The sequence below is a fragment of the Schistocerca piceifrons genome, chromosome 6 (genome assembly GCF_021461385.2).
Source record: "Schistocerca piceifrons isolate TAMUIC-IGC-003096 chromosome 6, iqSchPice1.1, whole genome shotgun sequence".
NCBI classification, from domain to species: Eukaryota; Metazoa; Arthropoda; class Insecta; order Orthoptera; family Acrididae; genus Schistocerca; species Schistocerca piceifrons.
The window spans coordinates 362,059,705-362,084,789 of record NC_060143.1 but is presented as its reverse complement, the minus strand read 5'-3'; the positions used below and the strand labels follow the sequence as shown (position 1 = coordinate 362,084,789).

The 25,085-nt window shown below is 39.2% G+C and overlaps 1 protein-coding gene and 1 non-coding gene across 2 annotated transcripts in view; both read right to left on the bottom strand.

Moving 5' to 3' along the window:
* LOC124803322 (protein unc-80 homolog) overlaps positions 1 to 25,085 on the bottom strand; it is a 995,149-nt gene that overhangs the window by 473,514 nt on the left and 496,550 nt on the right. The window contains exons 23-27 of the mRNA XM_047264506.1: positions 21,706 to 21,829; positions 17,867 to 18,050; positions 11,448 to 11,589; positions 9,753 to 9,868; positions 8,754 to 8,944 (exon numbers count right to left, since the gene is read on the bottom strand). Coding sequence (XP_047120462.1) covers positions 8,754 to 8,944; positions 9,753 to 9,868; positions 11,448 to 11,589; positions 17,867 to 18,050; positions 21,706 to 21,829 — 757 coding nt within the window. The remainder of the gene's footprint in view (positions 1 to 8,753; positions 8,945 to 9,752; positions 9,869 to 11,447; positions 11,590 to 17,866; positions 18,051 to 21,705; positions 21,830 to 25,085) is intronic.
* On the bottom strand, positions 1,978 to 2,052 carry Trnas-uga. Its single transcript has one exon. It is a non-coding gene; the product is annotated as a tRNA-Ser (tRNA).

Below are 25,085 nucleotides of genomic sequence, written 5' to 3'. Positions count from 1 at the left end.
CCTATCTTTATGTCATAATGATTACTATATTTCAATAAATTCATGTAAATATGTTTATTTATTTGAGTTTATAGAATAATGAGACCATGGTATCATCTTTTTCACTTGATTTGGATCTTCATAGTGCCAGTCATCTCAGTCGATTAGCCATAGAGTAAGCAAATGTCATGAGATGACAGCCACATTCAAGGTCCTCTTTTATATTCATTATAATAGTAAAAAATAACTGCAATGATAACCACCGTAATCAAAGCTTATATTGTATGCACAGAAAAAGTTTATTATTTGCCTAGTAGCCTCAAGATAGAAGTTCACATCACTACTCCATTAACACTAAGTAGTGGAGATGTTATAATCAGAGAACAGAGAAATAAACTGATATTGAGGGAAATATTGTAACACTCCCTTAGGCCATGTCCAAAGTTACTTTTATGTCTGGAGACTTCTCTCCAGTCAGACTGACATGTTGTGTACTGTTTGCTAGAAACTCCTCAGCCCTATCACACCATTGGTCTGATATTCCATACAATTGTATTTTGTTCATAACACAGCAGTGCAGAACTGTATTGAATGACTTCGTTTAACAATAAACATTAATTTCCTACAATTACAACACTATTTCTAACAATCTCCCATCTTTCTACCTCTACTAATTCCAGAAGAAAAACGAATAGGACCTTTTTGTAGAATTTAATGTAGTCTAATTTTGTACTAGGAAACTGATATTTTTGAGTTATTCAAGAAAAACTAAAAGAAAAGTAACCTTTAAACACACTTCCCTTCACCATGATGATCACACTTCACCAGTTAGCATATCTAGTATAGTGCTCATGGTACTGCTTCGTATCACTGTACGAAAATTTGTGACTACACAGATATTTTCCCCTAATTTTCCTTCATGGACTGGACTAGTAGAGGAAGTGGTTTGTGTCTTTTATGTAGGAGGGTAGGCTGTGGATAACAGGTTGAAGGTGTTGGCTCACAACGGCAGAGGTACTCTCTGTGGGGGCGCTATGTCCATCACAGTAGGGTGTCCTGGGTGATCAGATTTATGTACCGTAGGAAGTATGTAGAAGCTAGGAGTGTGAGGATGAATTGGGGTCTATACAAGGGCGATGTACTTGAGGACAATATTATATAAATGGAAGAGAATGTAGATGAAGATGAAATGGGAGATATGATACTGCGTGAAGAGTTTGATAGAGCACTGAAAGACCTAAGTCAATACAAGGCCCCGGGAGTAGACAACATTCCATTAGAACTCCTGACAGCCTTGGGAGAGCCAGTCCTGACAAAACTCTACCATCTGGTGAGCAAAACGTATGAGACAGACGAAATACCCTCAGACTTCAAGAAGAATATAATAATTCTAATCCCAAAGAAAGCAGGCGTTGACAGATGTGAAAATTACCGAACTATCAGTCTAATAAGTCACAGCTGCAAAATACTAACGCGAATTCTTTACAGATAAATTAAAAAACTGGTAGAAGCCGACCTCAGGGAAGATCAGTTTGGATTCCGTAGAAATATGGGAACACATGAGGCAATACTGACCCTACGACTTATTTTAGAAGCTAGATTAAGAAAAGGCAAACCTACGTTTCTAGCATTTGTAGACTTAGAGAAAGCTTTTGACAATGTTGACTGGAATACTCTCTTTCAAATTCTGAAGGGAACAGGGGTAAGATACAGGGAGCGAAAGGCTATTTACAATTTGTACAGAAACCAGATGGCAGTAATAAGGGTCGAGGGGCATGAAAAGGAAGCAGTGGTTGGGAAGGGAGTGAGACAGGGTTGTAGCCTCTCCCTGATGTTGTTCAATCTGTATAATGAGCAAGCAGTAAAGGAAACAAAAGAAAAATTCGGAGTAGGTATTAAAATCCATGGAGAAGAAATAAAAACTATGTGCCAGAATGAGATTTTCACTCTGCAGCGGAGTGTGCGCTGATATGAAACTTCCAGGCAGATTAAAACTGTGTGCCCGACCGAGACTCGAACTCGGGACCTTTGCCTTTCACGGGCAAGTGCTCTACCAACTGAGCTACCGAAGCATGACTCACGCCCGGTACTCACAGCTTTACTTCTGCCAGTACCTCGTCTCCTACCTTCCAAACTTTACAGAAGCTCTCCTGCGAACCTGCAGAACTAGCACTCCTGAAAGAAAGGATATTGCGGAGACATGGCTTAGCCACAGCGTGGGGGATGTTTCCAGAATGAGATTTTCACTCTGCAGTGGAGTGTGCGCTGATATGAAACTTCCTGGCAGATTAAAACTGTGTGCCCGACCGAGACTCGAACTCGGGACCTTTGCCTTTCGCGGGCAAGTGCTCTACCAACTGAGCTACCGAAGCACGACTCACCCCCGGTACTCACAGCTTTACTTCTGCCAGTACCTCGTCTCCCACCTTCCAAACTTTACAGAAGCTCTCCTGCGAACGTGAAGAACTAGCACTCCTGAAAGAAAGGATATTGCGGAGACATGGCTTAGCCACAGCATGGGGGATGTTTCCAGAATGAGATTTTCACTCTGCAGCGGAGTGTGCGCTGATATGAAACTTCCTAGCAGATTAAAACTGTGTGCCCGATCGAGACTCGAACTCAGGACCTTTGCCTTTCGCGGGCAAGTGCTCTACCAACTGAGCTACCGAAGCACGACTCACGCCCGGTACTCACAGCTTTACTTCTGCCAGTACCTCGTCTCCTGCCTTCCAAACTTTACAGAAGCTCTCCTGCGAACCTGCAGAACTACAATCCTGAAAGAAAGGATATTGCGGAGACATGGCTTAGCCACAGCGTGGGGGATGTTTCCAGAATGAGATTTTCACTCTGCAGCGGAGTGTGCGCTGATATGAAACTTCCTAGCAGATTAAAACTGTGTGCCCGATCGAGACTCGAACTCAGGACCTTTGCCTTTCGCGGGCAAGTGCTCTACCAACTGAGCTACCGAAGCACGACTCACGCCCGGTACTCACAGCTTTACTTCTGCCAGTACCTCGTCTCCTACCTTCCAAACTTTACAGAAGCTCTCCTGCGAACCTGCAGAACTACAATCCTGAAAGAAAGGATATTGCGGAGACATGGCTTAGCCACAGCCTGGGGGATGTTTCCAGAATGAGATTTTCACTCTGCAGCGGAGTGTGCGCTGATATGAAACTTCCTGGCAGATTAAAACTGTGTGCCCGATCGAGACTCGAACTCGGGACCTTTGTCTTTCGCGGGCAAGTGCTCTACCAACTGAGCTACCGAAGCACGACTCACGCCCGGTACTCACAGCTTTACTTCTGCCAGTACCTCGTCTCCTACCTTCCAAACTTTACAGAAGCTCTCCTGCGAACCTGCAGAACTAGCACTCCTGAAAGAAAGGATATTGCAGAGACATGGCTTAGCCACAGCGTGGGGGATGTTTCCAGAATGAGATTTTCACTCTGCAGCGGAGTGTGCGCTGATATGAAACTTCCTGGCAGATTAAAACTGTGTGCCCGACCGAGACTCGAACTCGGGACCTTTGCCTTTTGCGGGCAAGTGCTCTTGCAAGTGCACTTGCCCGCGAAAGGCAAAGGTCCCAAGTTCGAGTCTCGGTCAGGCACACAGTTTTAATCTGCCAGGAAGTTTCAAAAACTATGTGGTTCGCCGATGACATTGTAATTCTGTCAGAGACAGCAAACGACTTGGAAGAGCAGTTTCAATGGAATGGACCGTGTCTTGAAAGGAGGATATAAGATGAACATCAACAAAAGCAAAACGAGGATAATGGAATGTAGTCGAATTAAGTCGGGTGATGCTGAGGGAATTAGATTAGGAAATGACACACTTAAAGTAGTAAAGGAGTTTTGCTATTTGGGGAGCAAAATAACTGATGAAGGTTGAAGTAGAGAGGATATAAAATGTAGACTTTCTGAAGAAGAGAAATTTGTTAACATCAAGTATAGAGTTAAGTGTCAGGAAGTCACTTCTGAAAGTATTTGTATGGAGTGTAGCCATGCATGGAAGTGAAACATGGATGATAAATAGTTTGGACAAGAAGAGAATAGAAGCTTTCGAAATGTGGTGCTACAGAAGAATGCTGAAGATTAGATGGGTAGATCACATAACTAACGAGGAGGTACTGAATAGGATTGGGGAGAAGAGGAGTTTGTGGCACAACTTGACTAGAAGAAGGGATCGGTTGGTAGGACATGTCCTGAGGCATCAAGGGATCACCAATTTAGTATTGGAGGGCAGCGTGGAGGGTAAAAATCGTAGAGGGAGACTAAGAGATGAATACACTAAGCAGATTCAGAAGGATGTAGGTTGCAGTACGTACTGGGAGATGAAGAAGCTTGCACAGGATAGAGTAGCATGGAGAGCTGCATCAAACCAGTCTCAAGACTGAAGACCACAACAACAACAACTCTCTTTCTTTCTCTTTCCATCTTCCTCCCATTCCCCCCTCCTCATCCCACTTGCTGTTCACCGCAGTTGGGTCTTAGTGCTTAAAGACAACAGTGACCTTGGGTGTGTTAGCTGGGCTTGCATGGCTTAAGAGTGCGAGTGAGTGAGTGTGTGTGTGTGTGTGTGTGTGTGTGTGTGTGTGTGTGTGTGTGTGCAAGAGAGAGAGAGAGAGAGAGAGAGAGAGAGAGAGAGAGAGAGAGTGGAGGGAGGAGGGAGGGGGCGACAGCGAGTGTTTATCCAATAATTTAGATTTACATTTACTTCCACATGCTTGGTTGGGTGATGCCTGAAACTCGCAAAATTAAATAAAACATCTATTTACAAAAAAATGCTTTCTCATCCAATAAATCTGTAAAAGTTTTCTAAGCAGCTGCTGGAATCTGGGAAAATCCAAAATGAGCCTGTAGAATCTCGTACACTGATTGATAAGAAGCACTTACGATCATCCTATGGAGTCTCTTGCTTAACCACAAAGGCCAAGAAATCATATACTACAGTTGAATATTATGTGTTACTAGTGGCAGTAAGAATGACTGAAATTATTCTGGGGTCATGTGTGTGGGGGAAGAGGGGGAGAGGGTTATCAGAAATATTTTGGAAATTAGAAATGACCAGTGTTTGCAGCTTATTCTGAGAATCAAGGAAAGTTTGAAATTTGCAATTCACATAGGTGATGCTGATGCTGGAACACCCCAGTATTTTTCAGATGAGAATTGTCAGTTATTAGTGGAGCATATTGCAGACAAAATAAAATAAAATTTCATGTAGTTCACTACCCTGGTGCAACTCATTCTATTGGACGCTACTTGGGCAACTTGGGGGTCTCTAACCAACCCTGTTTATCCCAGTGGGGAAAGGGGACTTACAGTTTAACATGGAATCCAAACCAGGTGTCATTTCTGGTGACTCCTCACGTTGTGGAGAGGAGAAGGCTAGGTTAAAAATGCAGGATTCAATTCCACAACTTCTTGGTTCCATGTCTAGATATTTACCAATAGACAAAACAGGCCTGACATGTTACATCTAATTTATCAACAAGTGAATGAGTATTTTGATGAAATGGAATAAATGTGCAGCAGCATGTGCAGAAAGTGCTCATTCTTTGATGTTGTCAGGAATAACATTAAACAATGTATCGTCATGGCAACAATTCACAAACACGATACTGGAAATAAGGCAAACATTGACATTCCAAGGCACACACTAGCAATAACAGGAAACTCTCATAAAGTTAATGCCCTCAAAATTTTTAACAAATTTCCTCTTGCCGCTCGATCCTTGCCTTTTAAAAAGTTCAAAATAAAATTTTATGACTGGCTAACAAAAAACCCATGTTATACAAAAGAGTTCTATGATATTGAAAATATTGATATTAATAATTGATATTATAGCTGTATATAAGATATTTAATTTTTACATGTAATGTGATCAATATTTGTATCTTACTATCACTGTAAAAGCCTATTATACTGTACGTGGTCAATGGCAATAAAGAATCTGAAACTGAATCTGAACGGAAATGACAGGAAGAATAGCTGGATTTCATGTTAAAGTGAAAAATGCATGCAATATAGTAGTATTTTTACTGGTTACTTAACAACACTAGAGTTACTAATCCACAAGAAATATCTTCAACAATTACTATGAAAATATTGTTAAAAATCTGTTACAAAGCTTCAACAAACCCACACCCAACAGACAAAACAAAATAACAACTCCTGTAGAATCTATATTCTTCTGGGAAACTACTCCTGAAGAAATTGTACTAAGTGCAATGTACCTCAAGAATAAATTATCATTGGAATCAATGACATCTCAGATTTTATCATCAAAAACTGCATTAACAAAAGAGCTCTCCCACTCTCAAATGTGTACAACTCATCATTGATGGCAGGTACATTTCCAAAATGCATGAAAGTGGCTAAAGTCATCCCAATCTTTAAGAAAGGTGAAAAACTCAATGCAGAAAATTACAGACCCATATCGCTGTTACCTGTGTTTGGTAAACTTTTGGAGAGACTAGTTCACCAAAGACTAATAAATTTTCTTGATAAGGACCAGATACTATCTGATGCCCAGCACACTTTCAGAAAAAACAAATCCACGACAACTGCCATAAATGAGTATTTACACTGCACCCTAGATGCTCAAGACAAAAAACAAAAAGCAGTTGGGCTCTTCCTAGATCTGTCCAAGGCATTTGATGTCATAGACCACAAGATTCTTCTCAACAAACTGGAGTCATATGGCATCAGAGGCATCCCACTAAACTGGTTCAGCTCATACATGACAAATAGGAAACAAAAAGTGTCAATAAAACATAACAACCAAGGACATATCGAAACATACTACTCTGACTATTGCAATATTACACAAGGTATGCCCCAAGGCTCAATACTTGGACCAGTGCTCTTCCTTGTGTACATAAATGACCTACCGTCAAACATCAATGCCAGCACCAGTACACTCTTCGCAGATGATACCAGTATCCTCATAACAAGAAAAAATGAACATGAACTCCAAGAGGCCATAAATGGAAATACAGACAAACTTGGTGATTGGTTTGAGAAAAACAAGCTCATAGTTAACACAAAGAAAACCACTTAGCTAATTTTCCACCTAAGATCAAATAAAATTATGGCTGAAATGAAATTACATGGATCCCAAATATCCCCAAAAACAGAAACAAGATTTCTAGGCCTATGGATTCAGGATAATCTAAAATGGCAAACACACATTAATAAAACTAATAGTAAGCTAAACCAAGTGTGCTATGCCCTACGAATCCTTGCATACTACACAAGCCCGGAAACTGTTCACACAGCCTACTATGCACAATTCCACAGTGTAATGCAGTATGGTATTATATTCTGGGAAGACTCTACACATAGCCCAAACATCCTCCTCACCTAAAAGCGAGCTATAAGGATAATGAACAAGGCAAAGCCAACTGATAGCTGCAGACCTCTCTTCCAAAAGTTGCTCATCCTACCCCTTGGCAGCGTGTATATACTAGAACTATGCAAATTTGTAAAAAGTAATATTACAAAATTTAATAAAAATGCATATGTCCATGACTATGGTACTAGACAGAAAATGGAACTCCATGTTAAAGAAATGCGCACCTCTGCCTTTAAAAACTCTCCCTTCAACAAAGGCATTAAAATATACAATAGCCTGCCATTAGAAATAAAAAACAGTAAGTCCCTGACTATTTAATAAAAAATTAAAATTATTCCTACTTGATCATTGTTTCTACAGAGCAAGTGAATTTCTGCTCCACATGGGTGGAAAGAAACATGAAACAAATTGCAGCAAAGAATTTTGTAACGAGTAAAACATTAATGCAAGGATGTGCAAAAATCTTGCAAGTATATCATCTGCTACTAAGCAAATTAAGTGCAGAAAGAATATCCAACCAGGTACTGTTGTGTATATGTGTTAGAGGAATATCTCACTTGAAATGTTTTCGCAAATAAATGAATTTATTGCTGATGGTAAATTTGATTTTGATTTGGCTAAGCATGTCATAACTGAAGATTTAGTACATTTGAAAAATGAGTTAGAGATGTATTTTCTATTAAAATGGGCTCAGAAACCTTTTGGCATAGGTATATAACACAGGAAACACCTATCACTAAAATCTCAGGAAGTAGTTGCAGATCTATTCAGTGACTCAAACCACAAACTTGAATTTTTAAGAGCTAACTTGAACAGTGTTTGGTTTTGTGATAATGCATGATTTCTGGTGCTCTTAGATTTAGCAATGACAGTTCTTCTGCCTTTTACTGACACTGATTTGAGTGAATTAACGTTTTCAACAAAGGTGCCCATTAATTTAAAACACCACTCAAGTCTTCATAATATTGAGAGTGCCATGATATTAGGTTGTAGTTTTACAATAAACAGTAACACCCATCACATTAAAAGTAAATTTATCTCTCCAGTCTTCAGTAACATAAGCTTTCTTACATTCAAATCATATCTTTGGTTCGAACCAAAAATTTTCATGTGTTCACAATTATTGACTCTCATGATATTAATACACATTATATTAATGCAATATGAAGGAACAATATTAAATGCAACTCAAGGGAACATTCTAGTAGTTCTCAAATATGTCATGTATGCCAACAAGCATACAAAGTGAACTTTTGTTACTTATTACAACAGAGACCTCACCTGACAATTCTGAATCAACATGATTGTTTGCTTCTTGGTAAAACTATTTATGTGATGTATATTAGACAACAATTTTTATAGAAGCAAAAGAGGGAGGGGGGATGGAGGAGAGTTGTAAATAGCAAATTTACAATAGTTACCAAATCAAGCGAGGCTGCCAGAAGGGGAGGATCAGGTACAGAGCCAGGTTGGTTTGTTTCTAGCAAGAATGCAAATCTCTGCATGCCTTCTAACACCGGTCGAAGTGGAACAAGTTTACGTTCCTTCAATACGACGAATTCTGAATCCCTTGAGTGGTATCCTGTTTCCAGAGAATTTCGTCGACTCATGTCTGTAAAACAAGGTAATTCATTAGCAATGGATAAACTTTGAAAATATGAATCTGATAGAAGCAGAGAAGAACAACAATACACAATAACCCTGCAGTATTTGTATCAGCTGAGCAAAAAGAATGGTTAAAACATTTAAATTGCCTAGGTTAAGTCACCAATCATGGCAGTTTGTTTTTTAATTAATTACTGTATATAGTATTTCAACGTTTTCATATTTGTATAATGACAGAATTGTTGCAGTACGTATAACAAAATAAAAATGGGTCACTTATTTCCACTTATCTGAAACATGTGGTCGATAGTAATGATTTCATAAATGACTGAATTTTAACAAAATGTTTTGTAATTCTATTATGCACCAATTCTTAATAAGGCTTTCTCCTACGAGGTACAGACAAAAAATTTCAAATTTAGGATTTCTTTGTTCTTTAAGGGCAAAGAGCAGCATTTTAGGATTATTCAGAATGTCTCATTATTGATTATCATGTCCATTCAACTTCCTATAAAAGGGAACCACAGCTTTTCTTAGACAGCTAAAAGCAGCCACAAAAACATTTCACACTCTGCTCCACAGGACAAAAAAAAACAAAGCTTGAAAATGATGACTCATTTTATTCTGTACTTAGGACTAAACAGGAGTACAACATGAAGATGATAGAGAATAAAACAGAAGGTTGAGATAGCAAAAGGGCAAAGTGATACAAATTTGTCTCCTTAAAAGGGACAAGAAATTACCATGTTCAAAAGCAATTCTCCTTAATGATGAAATAAATCCAATGAATGTACAAGTAAACATATGGTACTTACAACTTCCAGCTGTCTCTTCCACACCCCCATCTTTCTTCTTGCCTTTTCCAAAACCAAATTTGTTCAGCTGATCTTCTACTCGTTTCTTTGCCTTTTGCAAGGTCTGGCCAACATGGCTGGAAAGTATATTAAGGCGCTAATAGAGACTAAGTACTTTCTTAATTTAAAGCAAAATACTGAGAACAAACAATAAATTAATTATATTAAAACATATAAACATAAAATACAGCATAACAATGGAAAATGGAAAATTATTTCTTCAAATGAGAATTAATGCTGTTTTTCCGCAGATGAAATAAAATAAATGCCTTAGGGTACTTAAAGCTGCAAAGTTATTCATATATTCATCCATAGAATCTGAAATGAGATTAATTAAATACCATTTAAATGATAAAGACTATTTCTTTGTTCTTGGCCTAATTTAATATATGAAAAATAGCACAAAAGTGGGCTACTTTATAAAACAATGATGGTTCCTCTGTTACATTGAACAGCTGCCAATTATCTCCTAGCATTTAGATTCCTATATGTGTACAGATTTCAGGAATGTAAAGAAAATCCTATATTAAGTGATTAAGTGTAATTCAGAAAAATATAAATAATGGTATATTTACTTCAACACCTGGAATAAAATATATGGGAATAAACATATATCTTTATCAAAAAGCAGTGAGTTGACACATGACACTCAATTCTTGAATATTTATTATATAATTCAGTAATGCCTGGCTTAGGTCTTTGAAATGACTATAAGGAGTTCCTTCTTTTGAAAAATGTAGAGACCAAATTCTCTGGTTACATTTGAATCACTGGCTACATAAACTGGGAAAAAATTAGCAATCAATAAGAAAAACAATTATTTCACAATGAAGAAATCTCTACAATCAATATTTACATCAATATCTGTGCAAACCGCTGTCAAGTGCGTGTCATAGGGTACTTCTCATGGCTCTAGATCCCTTGCTTCTTCCTCATCCACTCACAATGGATGTGGGAAAGACGACTGATCATGCACTGTAATTGTTATAATCTTATTTTCACACTCCTTAGAAGCAATAGAAAGGAGGGTGTAATATATTCCTAGATTTCTTGCTTAAAACTAGTTCTTCAAATTTTGTGTTGTAGACTCTCATAGAATAGTTTGCATCTATCTTCAAGCATTTGTTATCTCAGCTTCTTCAGCATCTCCACTGGTTCAACAAACCTGTGACCATTCATGCTACTTTTCTGGAAGAAAGGATATAATAGCTGAGTCATGACTTACCTACAGCTTGGAGAATTTGTTTCCAGAATGAGTTTTTACTTTTAAGTTGAGTGTGCACTGATTTTAAACTTCCTGGCAGATTAAAACTGTGGAAGAAAATCTGTAATGGTGGGCCATGAGTTGGCCTTGGACAGCTCAGTAGATAAAGCACCTGGTGCGACAGGCAAAGGTCACAGGTTGCAGATCTGTTCCAGCATAGTTTTAATCTGCCAGGATGTTTCACATAAATCATTGTTGAGGGACAGTTATGTTATGCACATCTCGTGAGTACTTTGGGATCTACAGCTAATTTTATACTATTCACTGTCCATGTTAAGAAATGGAGGTATTGTCATAAAGTCATGTAAAGAGCCAAGAGTGAACTCAATGTTTCAGAATTAATTGTAATGTTCAAACACCCCATGTTTATACTAACATTATATTCTGCTCACCTTGCTGCACCTTTGTGTGGTCCCTGCTTAGGAGTCTGTTGCAGAGATGTCTGTCGAACAAAACCTCCTTCAATGGGAGAATCGCTGCCTTCATGGCTGTCAGTAGATTCAGTTCTGCCATACTCCCGACGAAACCAGTTCACTGCACAAAAGAATAAATGTGTTTTATTCATTTGCAGTAATGTCTTATAAATTACGTTCAATCAAGTGAATGTTGTCTGTAATTATATTTATTTATTTTAAAACATTTCTTCAATTTGTCTAGATTTAATCTGACCATTGCATAGCATTATCTTCTGCAGCATATTTGTAAAATTATGTATGCAGAAGTAATATACAACCATATCTTGAATGTTGTACATGCAATACTAAAAGGTAATCTTCCCGAAAGTCCTGTAATATCTTAACTTTTATCTCCACTCATTTGGCATAGAGACAAATTTAAGCTATTAACTAATAAACTTGACACCATCAACTGGGAAAATCATTTGTTTTACACAAATAAGAAAGCATAAATATTTTTTTGTTATCAAAAAAATAAAAAATGGGATATCATTCAACTGTACAAAACACTTGACTTATTCTACAGAGAAAAACATAACGAATGCCTATCTTACAAGTGCACATGCAGATATGACATTTTGGTTTCCTACTATCATAAACATGACCCTTGTGAAACATTACATAAATAAGCCTTTGATAATGTGAAATTATTTTCCTAAAAACATAAACAGAAAAATCTGTTTGCAGAGTTACGCATCATATCTATACTTTTAAACTGTTGGAAGAACAGGAGTACATTCTCCAAAACCAATGTACCATGTATTTAAGCGTGATTAAGCTCTCAAACATGTAATAAACAGGTTTCTGGAAATGTCACAACTGAGACAAAAGAATCATATTACATAATGTGTACCCAGCTAATGAAATAATGAGGGAGGAGTCACCTATTAGACAAACCTGCCACGTTAGCCGAGAGTGCCAATGCACTGCTTCCTGGACTCAAATAGGCACGCTGGCTTCAGATTGAATCTGCCCGGCAGATTAAAAATGTGGGCAGGTGTGCCAGCCAGCCCGGATGTGGTTTGTACGGAGTTTTCCATATACCACTCAGTGAATACCGCCCGGCTGGTCCCCATGACCCACCACAGTTACATGACTCGTAGACATCATGACTCCCAGACATCTGAACATGTTCACTCTATTCCATGGATAACACTAGATGCAGACATCTGGGGTACACTAATTCCGTCCCGGAAGGTATGGGGTGGCGGCAGGAAGGGCATCCGGCCACCCCTTAACATTAACACTGCCAAATCTGTACCTAACCACGAAGACCCTGCGCAACCGCAGTTATAGGTACAATCAAAAGAAAGAAAGAAAGTCACCTATTAGACAAGTAGCAAATTTTCTAAAAACTACTGAGATGTTTCTCACTGAAGTGACTAATAATATGTCTATTATTAACAACAGGCAATTTCAATGCTGTTATTTGAGTTCAATATACTAATCTATAAGCAGTTGCCTCCACTCAATCTCTATTACACATCCCTGAATGAAATCTCTCACATAGCAAAAACTTTCAGAAAAACATCCTCAGGAATTGATTGTGTTCCAGACTTCATCATAAAGGAATGTATTATAAACATTGCAACACCCCTTGCCAAGGTAATGGACTCATCTTGAGACTGGAACCTTTTCTGACTGCCTTAAAATTGAAAGACTGGTCCCTATTCATAAAAAAGGTGACAAAGCAAATTTGGAAAACTATAGACTGGTCTCATTATTATCAGTTTCTGCCAGACTCATTGAAAGTTTCATGTATAACAGATTAATGGAATTTCTGGATAAGAACAAAAACAAATACAACACTGACGAAAGTATGCTACAGCCTACGCTTACTAGCACACAAAGCAAGCTTCCACACTGTTAGAATTGCATACTTTGCCCAGTTCCACAGTATGGAATGGGGAGGTGGAGCTGCTAGGTCAGTAATCTTTCTGAGCCAAAAAGGAGCTATAAGAGCAATGCGCCATGTGAAACAGACTGACTCATGTGGGCCCCTCTTTCAGAAGCCTTCCATTTTCCCTCTCCCCTGTCTTTTTATTCCAGATAATCGTAAATATGTCAGGAAAAATATCAAAGAGATAAATAAAAACTGTAATGTACATGAACATAATACCTAGCAAAAAGACAAACTCCATGTGCAGTCAGTAAGGACAGTAGCCTTTAAAACCACCAGCACAAATAGCGCAATACAAATGTACAATAGTCTGCCACATAAAATTAAAGTTATTTCTTAATTTTCTCTGTTTCACAAGTCCCTTAGGGCATTCTTATTAGATCACTGCTCCCATTCAGTGTCAGCACTTTTAAACCATGTGAAGTGCAACAGACATGAAGCAAGGATATGCAAAAACTACTACTGCTGTTACAGCAAGATAAAATATAAAGAATTTGTTGTACTATTAAAATAAATTTTGAATTTTTATCTAACCTGTGTGTGTGTGTGTGTGTGTGTGTGTGTGTGTGTGTGTGTGTGTGTGTGTGACATACAAATGACACCCCACAATCTGTAGAGATTTACTGGATGCCTAAATAAATGAATAAATAAATTTCAATAGGTTTTACATCAAAATGAATTACATTAGGTTTTCCAATGTTGTCTCACAAATTAAATGTACTGATTGTAATCATGCATTTTCAAAAGTGGTAGGAAGATTGTCAGCTAACTATCTAGTTACATGCTCCATAGTTCATGTTAACAATGAACATTGTGATGTGGCATGTGCCATAAACGAGAGAGAAGAGAAAGAGAGATGAGAGAGAGAGAGAAAACTAAGTGAGTAATATTGATCGTGTTACAAATACAAATCTGTGTGAGTGGATTAGAATACGTATTATAACCCACAGAGGCATCATTCTTTCATCTAACCTGAACATCCATGTATGACAAATAATCACCTTTCTGTTTCCATGGTAACCTGAATACTTTTATGAATGGAGTTGAGATGTTGTAAAAACTCATTAATTTGTCCTCTTTATCATGCCACAACAGGAAGGTACCATCAACAAGACTTTAAAAAATGGTTGTTATATGAGCTGCTGGTTTCAAGACTTACTCTTCAAAATAGAAGGCCACCAAAAGAAAAAGAGGACTTTGCATGACAATGCAATTAGTCTGTTCAGAAAATTCCTTCTTAAACATAACACAAGTTGAATAAAGGGCATGTCAGAAAAAAGCTGTGATGTCCACCTCAAAACTAATGGTGCTATCTGAGTTGGTTAGATGAAATGGCCCAAAGTTATGGGTGAAATCAACCGAACTGTCAATGAGATGCAAACAATCTCCCACAAATGGACTCAGTACCAGAACAAGATGTTTAGCTAAGTCATATGTAGGAGCACCAATGTTGCTTACCATCAGCCATAAAGGTACACCCTGTTTATGAATTTAGAAAGGATGTACAATCTGCGGGATATTAGTCTCTTGATGACTTCTTGAGGTACAGGGAAGAATCCGAGAAGGTTGAAGTTTTCCACTGCACTCCTCCTGTGGGATCACTCTTGACCATAATCTTAACAAACCACACATCTCATTGGGGTATGCAATCATCTGTAGATGTAGATGGTACTTTTTCTCTGAAATAGCATGTAGTGTTTGTCTTGTACACTGAATACCCTTTTTGATTATAGCAAGCCAGTCCTTTTCTGTGATCTTACAGACACACAGTGCTGCAGAATGATGTACAGAATACCAGTGCTACACACTCACCTTTTGCAATCCACTAAATCTGCTATGTTGAGCTGACTGCCAAACTTGTGCAGTCACATACATTGAACAATAGAGATGGTGCAATGTGCAATGCAAAACCATAGCTGTTGTATTGTAATTGACCTGTCATCTGTCAAAACAACAATTTTGGCTACTGCTAATTCATGTTGGAATGGGATCTTCTCAGCAGACACTGCCACAACGAAACACTGTCCATTTGGGTGAGGCGGTTTGTGTGTTCCAATGAAGCGGAGGCCTGTACCAGAGGTAGTCTAACTGTCACCACGGTCTCCCATGCCAGGCAGGTCTCCATAAAGGATCCAGGCAAAGTGTGTCTCACAACAACCTGTCTAGTATCTTATCCTTTCCTCTTTCTTTCTGTGAGAATGTGGCAGCAGACACAGTCCCCTAATATGGGCAGCGGAAGATCCTTGATAACAAGGACAAGGGTGATGCACGTCAGCCTCAGTGTGGAGGGATGGATAGCATTCTGTAGTCACAGTGAAGACAAGCAATCCAAGGACTAACGTCTTGAAATAAAACCTTGGCAGGTTAAGAGAGGTGGAGAAAAAGATGAAGAACTACAGATTGGATACATTGGGACTAACTGAAATAAGGTGTCTAAAATCTGGGGAAGTTCAAACACAAAATGGTGGAGTGCTGCTTTATGTAGGATAGACAGGTGAATATGCAATTTATAGGAATGGTGTAGGGCTCTTATTATCTAAAATTGCAAAAGGAACTTTCTGGAGTGGAAACCAGTGTCAGAAATGATAATAACCACACGCTTTAGAACAAATGTGTGAAATATCACTGTAATGAAATGCTATGCACCTACAAAAGCAGCTGAGGGAAAATTAAAAGATGCATTTTATACAGAACTTAATGGAGTCCTTAGCGAAATTAAATGTAGAGACACAAAAATTTTAAAGGGAGACTTGAACACAAAAGTTGATTCAGAAAACAAAGGGTTTGGACATATCATGGTTGTACACGGCATTGGGAATAGAAATACAAATTATGAACTGCTGATAGACATGTGCACTGGACATGACCTAGTCATTGGAGGCACACTGCTTCATTATTGCAACTGCTATAAGATAACATGGATAGATCACATACTCATAAGCCATAAGTTTCAACACTCTCTGCTAAATGGCAGAATAATAGAGGTGTGGCTGTTGCAAGTGACCAACACCTAGTTTAGCTGAGTTCTGATTGAAGATAGTGGGAACTAGAACCAAGCTCAATCACAGGAGCAACACACACACACACACACACACACACACAAAAAAAAAAAACAGATGTGGGACGGTTAAAACTTTATGCAAAAAGAAAATGAGACAGGTCGGCAAAACTTACAGACAGCTATCTAGATGGTGGAAAGAACATCTTAGTGTTAAAGACACACCAAAAGCAATAATGGATCTCTGATGACATGTGAAATGAAATTAACAGTAGGAAAGAACTAAAACAGAAGTTAAATCTTTGTAAGACAAGAGCCCAGAAGACTGAAGCACATAAAGAATATGTTGTCATAAACAAGAGAGTGAAAATGGTAATAAGTAAAGATGGAAGGAAATGGATATATGCACAGGCACAGTTAGCAGAAGAGGCAGCAAGACAGGGAAATACAAAAGGGCAGCACAGTATCACCAAACGACTCTCAATGAAGAACTTGAAAGGTGAACAACCAGTTAAGAACAAGGATATGGTGATGACTACAACCCTACAGGCACAGCTACAAAGATGGGAGGAGCATTTCAAGGAGCTGTTAAATTATGAAGACACTCAAGAGGAACAGGTGAGAGGATTTCCAGAGTCAAAGCAGATCAAGATACAAATCTGCAGTGTCCTACTGTGAATGACATTAGGTGTGCTTTCAGAAGCCTAAAAATGCTAAGGCTTCTGGCCTAGGTGACATAGCACAGGAGCTCTTAAAAGCCAATATTGAAAGTACTATTAAAATGCTCTACCCTTTGCTGAAGCATATTTGGCTTGAAGAGAAATTACCCGAGGAGTGGAAAAGTGGATCAGTGGTAAAGCACCCATAAAGAAGGAATTTGTTGGATTGTAACAACTGGGATGGTATCAAATTCTTCTGATAAGTCATCAAAGACACATTTACTTCCCATGCTCGAAAATTTAGTAGCTCACTGTATGTGTTTTGTGATTGCATCAAGATAGTAATAGCAAGACTGACCACACTGCCAGTAGGTACAACCTCAGCGGCATAAGTGCGGACCTCTTCTGTCTGCTGGGTTGCTGCTTACAACAGTCCTTGGCGCATTCTGCTGTCTTTGCTGATGGTAAATCCAGCGAATAATGGAATTCAACGTATTATTCAATTAATCTACCTGAAGCTGTCTGGTAGATAATCAGACAAAATATGGTGTGGTGTGTGATAGACAATGATGACTGGCTGGAGTCCTGGAATGTAACTGAGTATTCAGTACATTTGGAAATTTTATCATTCACATGTATGAACTCTTTAACCAAGAGTTATACAATTTTCTTTTTACTTTCTTAATTTTGCAATTCCTTACTGATTCAGCAATCTTCTGAAAATGAGTGTGCATACAGAATTTCAGTAGGTGAAAATACTAGAAATATTTTAAGCATTATGAACTGTTCCGCAGTTTACCAAGGCCACCAATCTGGAACTTTTGCTTAGTCTGAGGCTTGGATGTTGCTGGAGATGATTCAGAAATTCCAAGATTACGTTCACTCTGTCGAGGTGTAAGAATGTGTTGTCTGCGCCGAAGATTACCCAGGGGACTCTGACTGGCTTTTCCTGTGTCTTCACCCATTTCTGTTTCCAGCAGGCTCTAAAAGGAAATTATTTAATATTAAGTGACACAAACATAGAAAAAGATAATGAGTGGTGAAAAGAGTCACAATGCTAACAAAACTGCTACCAACCAACATATTCTACATTACCAAGTGAATCTGGACACTGTCATATTTCTTTGATTGTTTAAAGCAGAACTTTGAAAACAGGACACCCTTTTTTGTAAAGCATTTCATAATGATATGGGGGTGGCCTAAATATTTCTCTATAACAATCATCACTGGGTCTTGAAACTTAGTAACAAATCAAAGCTGTCTTCTCTCATTTCTTGTCTCATACGAGAAACATGACAGACTGAAAGTTTCAGGACTTTAAGTTAAATTTATTGTTGCTACATAAAAAGGAAACTTCTGGACAGAAACATATTAAATTCCTAATTAAAATAGCATGGTCTGTACACTATTCCTGAAACTGGTAAGTAGGAAAACAAGAGTAATAATAGGGCTCTGTAGTTTGAAGGGTTTTTGTGAAAGGCACCATGGCTGCTGAGAACTGTTTTCACTATGAGGGCATGATTACCTACAATACTTCAATTTTATGTTTGCCATCTTCTGTAGTCCAAACCATCCCTTCAGGCAGCATATAAATGGTGACATCCAAGAACAGTAGTAATTTATAATTAAATTTGAGTGGGGATAGACAGGAGCAGAAAAGCTAACAAACTAATACAATATATATATAATATTTTAAGGAGGTGACGATTTACAGCTTTTCAGCAGTTTTAAAAAGTCATGATGACTATAGCTGGGAACAAGTTTTTCAATGACCGCAAACCAAAAACAATTAACTTATAACAGTGGGAAATCTAGAATGGAATAGCAATAATATTATGGAATGGATAGATTGCTGCTCACCTTATAGAGGACGCACAACAAAAAGAATGCTATACATTTATGCTTTCGGCCAAAAGGGCTTCTTCCAAAACAGAAAACCCATATATTCACACAAGCACAACAGTGTGAATTGTGCTTGTGTGAATATATTTGTGTGTGTGTGTGTGTTTTCTATTTTGTAAAAAGGCCTTTCTGACAAAAAGCTTAAATGTGCAGTAGTCTTTTCATTGTGTCCATCTGTGACTCAATGTCTCCTCTGCACATCTAGTAAAACAGACCATTATTGTGGTAAATAATGATTTTTTAATTCATGAGAAGTGTGTTTCGCCTCTCTGAATAAACAGTTACTGATAGTGTGAAAATAAGAAGGATTCAATGACTAGTTAAAGTCAAGTTCACTATAAAACCTGTCAGCTTTGACCAATAATAAAATCAACATGATGCTGTGACATTATACTTTTCTAAATAGTTTGAAAGCGTAATTGCTCAAATGTAGAGCATTTAAATTATGTAACTGTGGGCTTTAAAGAAAAAAAGTACAATTCAATATGGTGAAAGTGTATGTTCTAAATAGCTGCTCCTATATACTATAGCTCAGGTCAAAACTGTTGACCCAGTACTTCTTAAATAGCTGTTCCTATATGTTATAGCTCTGGTCAAAACTGCTGACCTAATAACTATCACAAACTGAACAACAGATTATATCATCAGACACTCACAATTCAAAAACTTTTTCAGCAGTCGTGCAAAACTACTACCAGAATAAATAAACTTCGAATGTAAACTTCGTTGCCTATTGTGCACTTTAATAGCACAGTTATGGAAGAGAACATAATACAGGAAAAAGTCATAGAAACTGAGGTACCCATTGCAACATAAATACAACCAATGGGTCTGCAATACTGAAACTTAGAAAGATCAAAAGCATGTCTGTAACGGATTGTGCAGCCACGTCTCGATCCCTGAGTCAACAGATGGGGACATTTGCAATACAACAACCATCTGCACGAACAGTTCAACGATGTTTGCTCCAGCATGGACTGTCAGTTCGGAGACCATGGCTGCGGTTACCTTTGACGCTGCATCACAGACAGGAGCGCCTGTGATGGTGTACTCAATGACGAACCTGGGTGCACGAATGGCAAAACGTCATTTTTTCAGATGAATCCAGGTTCTATTTACAGCATCATGATGGTCGCATCCGTGTTTGGTGACATCACGGTGAATGCAGATTGGAAGCATGTATTCGTCATCGCCATACTGACATATCTTCCGGCATGATGGCATGGGGTGCCATTGGTTATACGTCTAAGTCACTTCTTGTTTGCATTGATGGCACTTTGAACAGTGGATGTTACATTTCAGAAGTGTTACGACCCTTGGCACTACCCTTCATTCAATCCCTGTGAAACCTTACATTTCAGCAGGATAATGCATGACTGCATGTTGCAGGTCCTGTACAGGCCTTTCTGGATACACATTCTCCAGATCTCTCACCAATTGAAAATGTCGGAGGGTACAAGATAACTTGGAAAGGATTTGTGATTGGTGTAAAGAATGGCAGCTAACTCTAAATATAGATAAATGTAAATTAATGCAGATGAATAGGAAAATGAATCCCATAATGTTTGAATACTCCTTTAGTAGTGTAGCGCTTGACACAGTCACGTAGATTAAATATTTGGGCGTAACATTGCAGAGCGATCTGAAGTGGGACAAGCATGTAATGGCAGTTGTGGGGAAGGAGGATAGTCGTCTTCAGTTCATTGGTAGAATTTTGGGAAGATGTGGTTCATCTGTAAAGGAGGCCGCTTATAAAACACTAATACGACTTATTCTTGAGTACTGCTTGAGCATTTAGGATCCCTATCAGGTCAGATTGAGGGAGGACATAGAAGCAATTCAGAGGCAGGCTGCTAGATTTGTTACTGGTAGGTTTGATCATCACGTGAGTGTTACAGAAATGCTTCAGGAGCTCGGGTGGGAGTCTCTAGAGGAAAGGAGGCATTCTTTTCGTGAATTGCTACTGAGGAAATTTAGAGAACCAGCATTTGAGGCTGACTGCAGTACAATTTTACTGCCGCCAACTTATATTTCACGGAAAGACCACAAAGATAAGATAAGAGAGATTAGGGCTCATACAGAGGCATATAGGCAGTCATTTTTCCCTCATTCTGTTTGGGTGGGAACAGGAAGAGAAGATGCTAGTTGTGGTACGAGGTACCCTCCGCCACACACTGTATGGTGGATTGCGGAGTATGTATGTAGATATGTAGATGTAGACGTCTGGTCAATGGTGGCCAAACAACTGGCTCGTCACAATACACCAGTCACTACTCTTGATGAACTGTGGTATCGTGTTGAAGCTGCATGGGCAGCTGTACCTGTACACGCCATCCAAGCTCTGTTTGACTCAATGCCCAGGCGTGTCAAGGCTGTTAGTACGGCCAGAAGCGGTTGTTCTGGGTATTGATTTCTCAGGATCTATGCACCCAAATTGCGTGAAAATGTAATCACATGTCAGTTCTAGTATAATATATTTGTCCAGTGAATACCCATTTATCATCTGCATTTCTTCTTGGTGTAGCAATTTTAATGGCCAGTAGTGTAAGATAAAATAGCTAAATTTCTTCTGTAATGGATTTACAAAACACACTCTTTTTTTGTACCTGTAAACACTCCATATCAGTTTAAAATGTTTTATATAACTGTTTCAGGAATGCATAGACACAATGATAGAGTAGTATACATAATCTGATGTACAAATCTGTTCTCTTCAGTCACACCCAAAGCGCTTACAGCACAAGTAGATGAGGTGCTCCGCTTCTTGAACAATAATTTGCGACCACCACGCTCGTCGACCATGTAGCATGCTGAGGAGCCTAAATCTGAAGGGTCTTCTGCTTCTGACTGATGCATGTGCCTATATCAATCATAAAGTTAAGAACAATTAGTAGAAACATTGAGACACTTAGAAATTAAAAGATTGCATAAATATGACAACATATTAATAAAAAGTATGGAGGACTTAGAATAATAGAAATAAGGTGATGATAACAATGGAATTTATTTCTGGGCCCGATGATAAATAGTCAATGCCCTGGTGAAGTACATGATTCAGTTGCCCTGGTCTGGGTTAGTACTGAGTGTTGAGGATGGTGCTCTTTCCAGCTGGTTCTTGGAGGTGGTGGGAAATGTGAGACATTCTACCCTCAATCCTTCTCAGCCCTTTTAAACTGGTATTTGACTGCCCACATAGCCTACATCGTATCCTGGACCATCCATATGACATTCCCACTCCCAACCATTTCTCACATAGGTCATATCCCTCTGGAACAGCCACGAGCAAGTCTGGCCCAATTCACACGCCCAGCACATCCTACTCCAGTCCTGCCACAGGTGAAAACAGACATGCCATATACCAGATTTGCTGCAATTTTTGCACCAACAAATTGTTCACCTGAACCAATGGCCCCTGCCGGACTGTGGCGAAGAATAGAGTTGACCACCCAGTGACGGAATGCACTTCTGGGCACAACATGTTCAATTTCAATGGCTGATTCACAACTTGTGCCATTTTAATTCCACCCCCCGCCCCCTTCAACACTAGCTTCTCTGAACTACAAGGATGGGAGTTATCCTTGCAGCACATTCTGCCCCATAATCCTCCTGGCTTCAGTCTCTGTTAATCTTCTGCAGCCATACCCTCTTCCTAACATTCTCCCCTTCTTCTGTTCTGTTACCCACTCCTAATCAACTCCACCACATCACTATCATTATAAGTTGCACAAACACACTGGCTTCAATGCACATAATTTGTATCTCTAGCCCCTTGCACTAGCTCCCTCTCCCTCTCGTGTTCTGATCTTGTACACCAGCTGTCTGCCTCTAAGCCACCAGTCAGCCTTCCCCAGCCCTTCCTCCCACTCCCAACCTGTTTTATCACATCACCCACTTTACTTGACTGAACTCCTCACCCCAGGCTACCGGTCAAACTGCAGTCCCAGCACTGTATGTTCACCTTGCAAGCTGGCACAATGTAGCTGTACAGGTGTACAGGTGTTTGTGTGAGGGGGGTGGGAGGGGGTGGAGGGGGGGGGGGGAGGAGTGGGAGTGTCTGCATGTATAGCATGTGTGCATTCTAAAGTGAAAAAGGAATCAAATTCAAGCTATCAGAGTTTTCATATTTTTTTGTGTGCCTGTTGATGACTCAACACTTCTCCTATTCAGTGAGTTTTACCTTTATTATAAAATTATTTATTATCTGCCAGAACTATATTTACATTGCCAATAGGCTCCCTTACATCCTAAAACCTCATGGTATTCTTCCTTACTTACTGTCTCATAATTTACACCTGCTTTCTCTCTTCCATGTTGTCTGTATTTTCCCTACATCTTCCTTCTTGCCTTTCTTACACATCCACATCACTTGTCCCTGCCAGGGTGGTCACAAGTGGCTTTTGTAGCACCTTGCAACATTGGTCGCAGCTGTTTCAACTGCAATACACTCTATTCTTCTAGCCACCCGTCTGCCAGACCGTAGTTAAACGTTACCCAGCAGCAAATTCTCACATGTCATCCAGAAATTGACCCATCCCTCCTCTACAGACTACTCCTATCATCTTTTTATACCCGTCACTTATTTCACCATGCGCAATGATTGCAAACTTGAAAATGAATGTTATCATGTCACATAACTACCCTACAGCCCACAACACATCTCTTCCTGCATTTTCGTTTTCTAAACCCACGATTTATTAACCATAGCTCCCTTCACAGACATATAATGCTTTCATCTGTCCATTTCCTCAAACTATTTCATATTTTTACTTTGGATTCCCCTCCTCTTCCCCTGTCATACATCATCCAATTTTATTTCAATATTTCACAGTGTTTATCCATCACTCACTGATGTCAGTACATTTCTTTCCCCCTCCTGAGCACCATCCAATCCCACATGGTATCCTGCTCCATCCTTTTGCATCTATATAGCCACAGTATGGTGAATGGCAATGGTACCTTTTGCCACTAGTGTTTTTCTGTAACTATTTGGATCAGCTCAGAAAAATATAAAAATATCCCCATCCCTAGCTGAAACCTAGTCCCACATCCTTTTCTTAATGCTGCCTAAGCCATGGATCCCCTCCCCTCCTCCCCCTTCCACCCTTCACAGACACACCACAATGGCCATAAAAATTCCCTTCTCTGGACACCATCCCTCCTTTAATGATGATCAAATCTCCAGAAAACGTGCATCCCTGAGCCCCTTCTGCTCAATACTGGTGCTGTGCAATCCCAACTATCTAACCCACATCTGCCAAATTGAATCTTTTGCCCTTCAATGCATGGGAACAAAAAACATGACCTCCAAAAATTATCACATTTACTGACATCCTACTCCTACTCCTACCTCAGGCTGCCACTACCCATCAAAGACTAACCTACCCCTGTGAACTATTTTATCAATCTCATATAGAACCTAAAAGAGGCCTCACTGACCATCTGCCGCATCCCTCATAAGCCCTCCCAACATACCACAAAACCCAGCACCTAAAATGTTATTGTCAACCTACCCACCAAAAACCTAAACACTATGGAAGGTTCCGTCCTATACAAAGGCCTCATCTTCAGCCCTACACTTAAATTCAATCATGCTGGACTCATCAAAACTCTACTCTCCTTCTTCCAATCCTTATAATGAAAACACTTCTTTGTTACCAAACACTACAACCAAAGCCTATCTAATCCCAATACTGAAGTTTCCTTTCCCCAGTTGATACCACCATTCAACCACGACCCTCCCCCCTCAGCCCCTAACCATGCCCCGGTTACCTTCCAGGAATTGTGGTGCTCCATGTTTTAGTGAGCAGCGTCTTCCTTATTTCCTGCTTAAGCAACATCAGGTGGGCTATAATAGTATATGATTTAATTATGTAATTTTCTTTATATGATGTGTGTACTGAAATTTTTTTTTTCTGTTTCATGTTGTATGGAGGACATCATGAAAGGTGGTTTATCAGAGGTAAACAGACACAGTAAATCGGCAGTGCAGATCATTAACCACAAGACCACTGACAGTCCACAATGGTGAGAACATCAGGTCATCGTTGTCAGCAGCATCTCTATATATCGTTAAAAAATTGATGTTTGAAATGAATACATGAAAATGTATCAGTTCT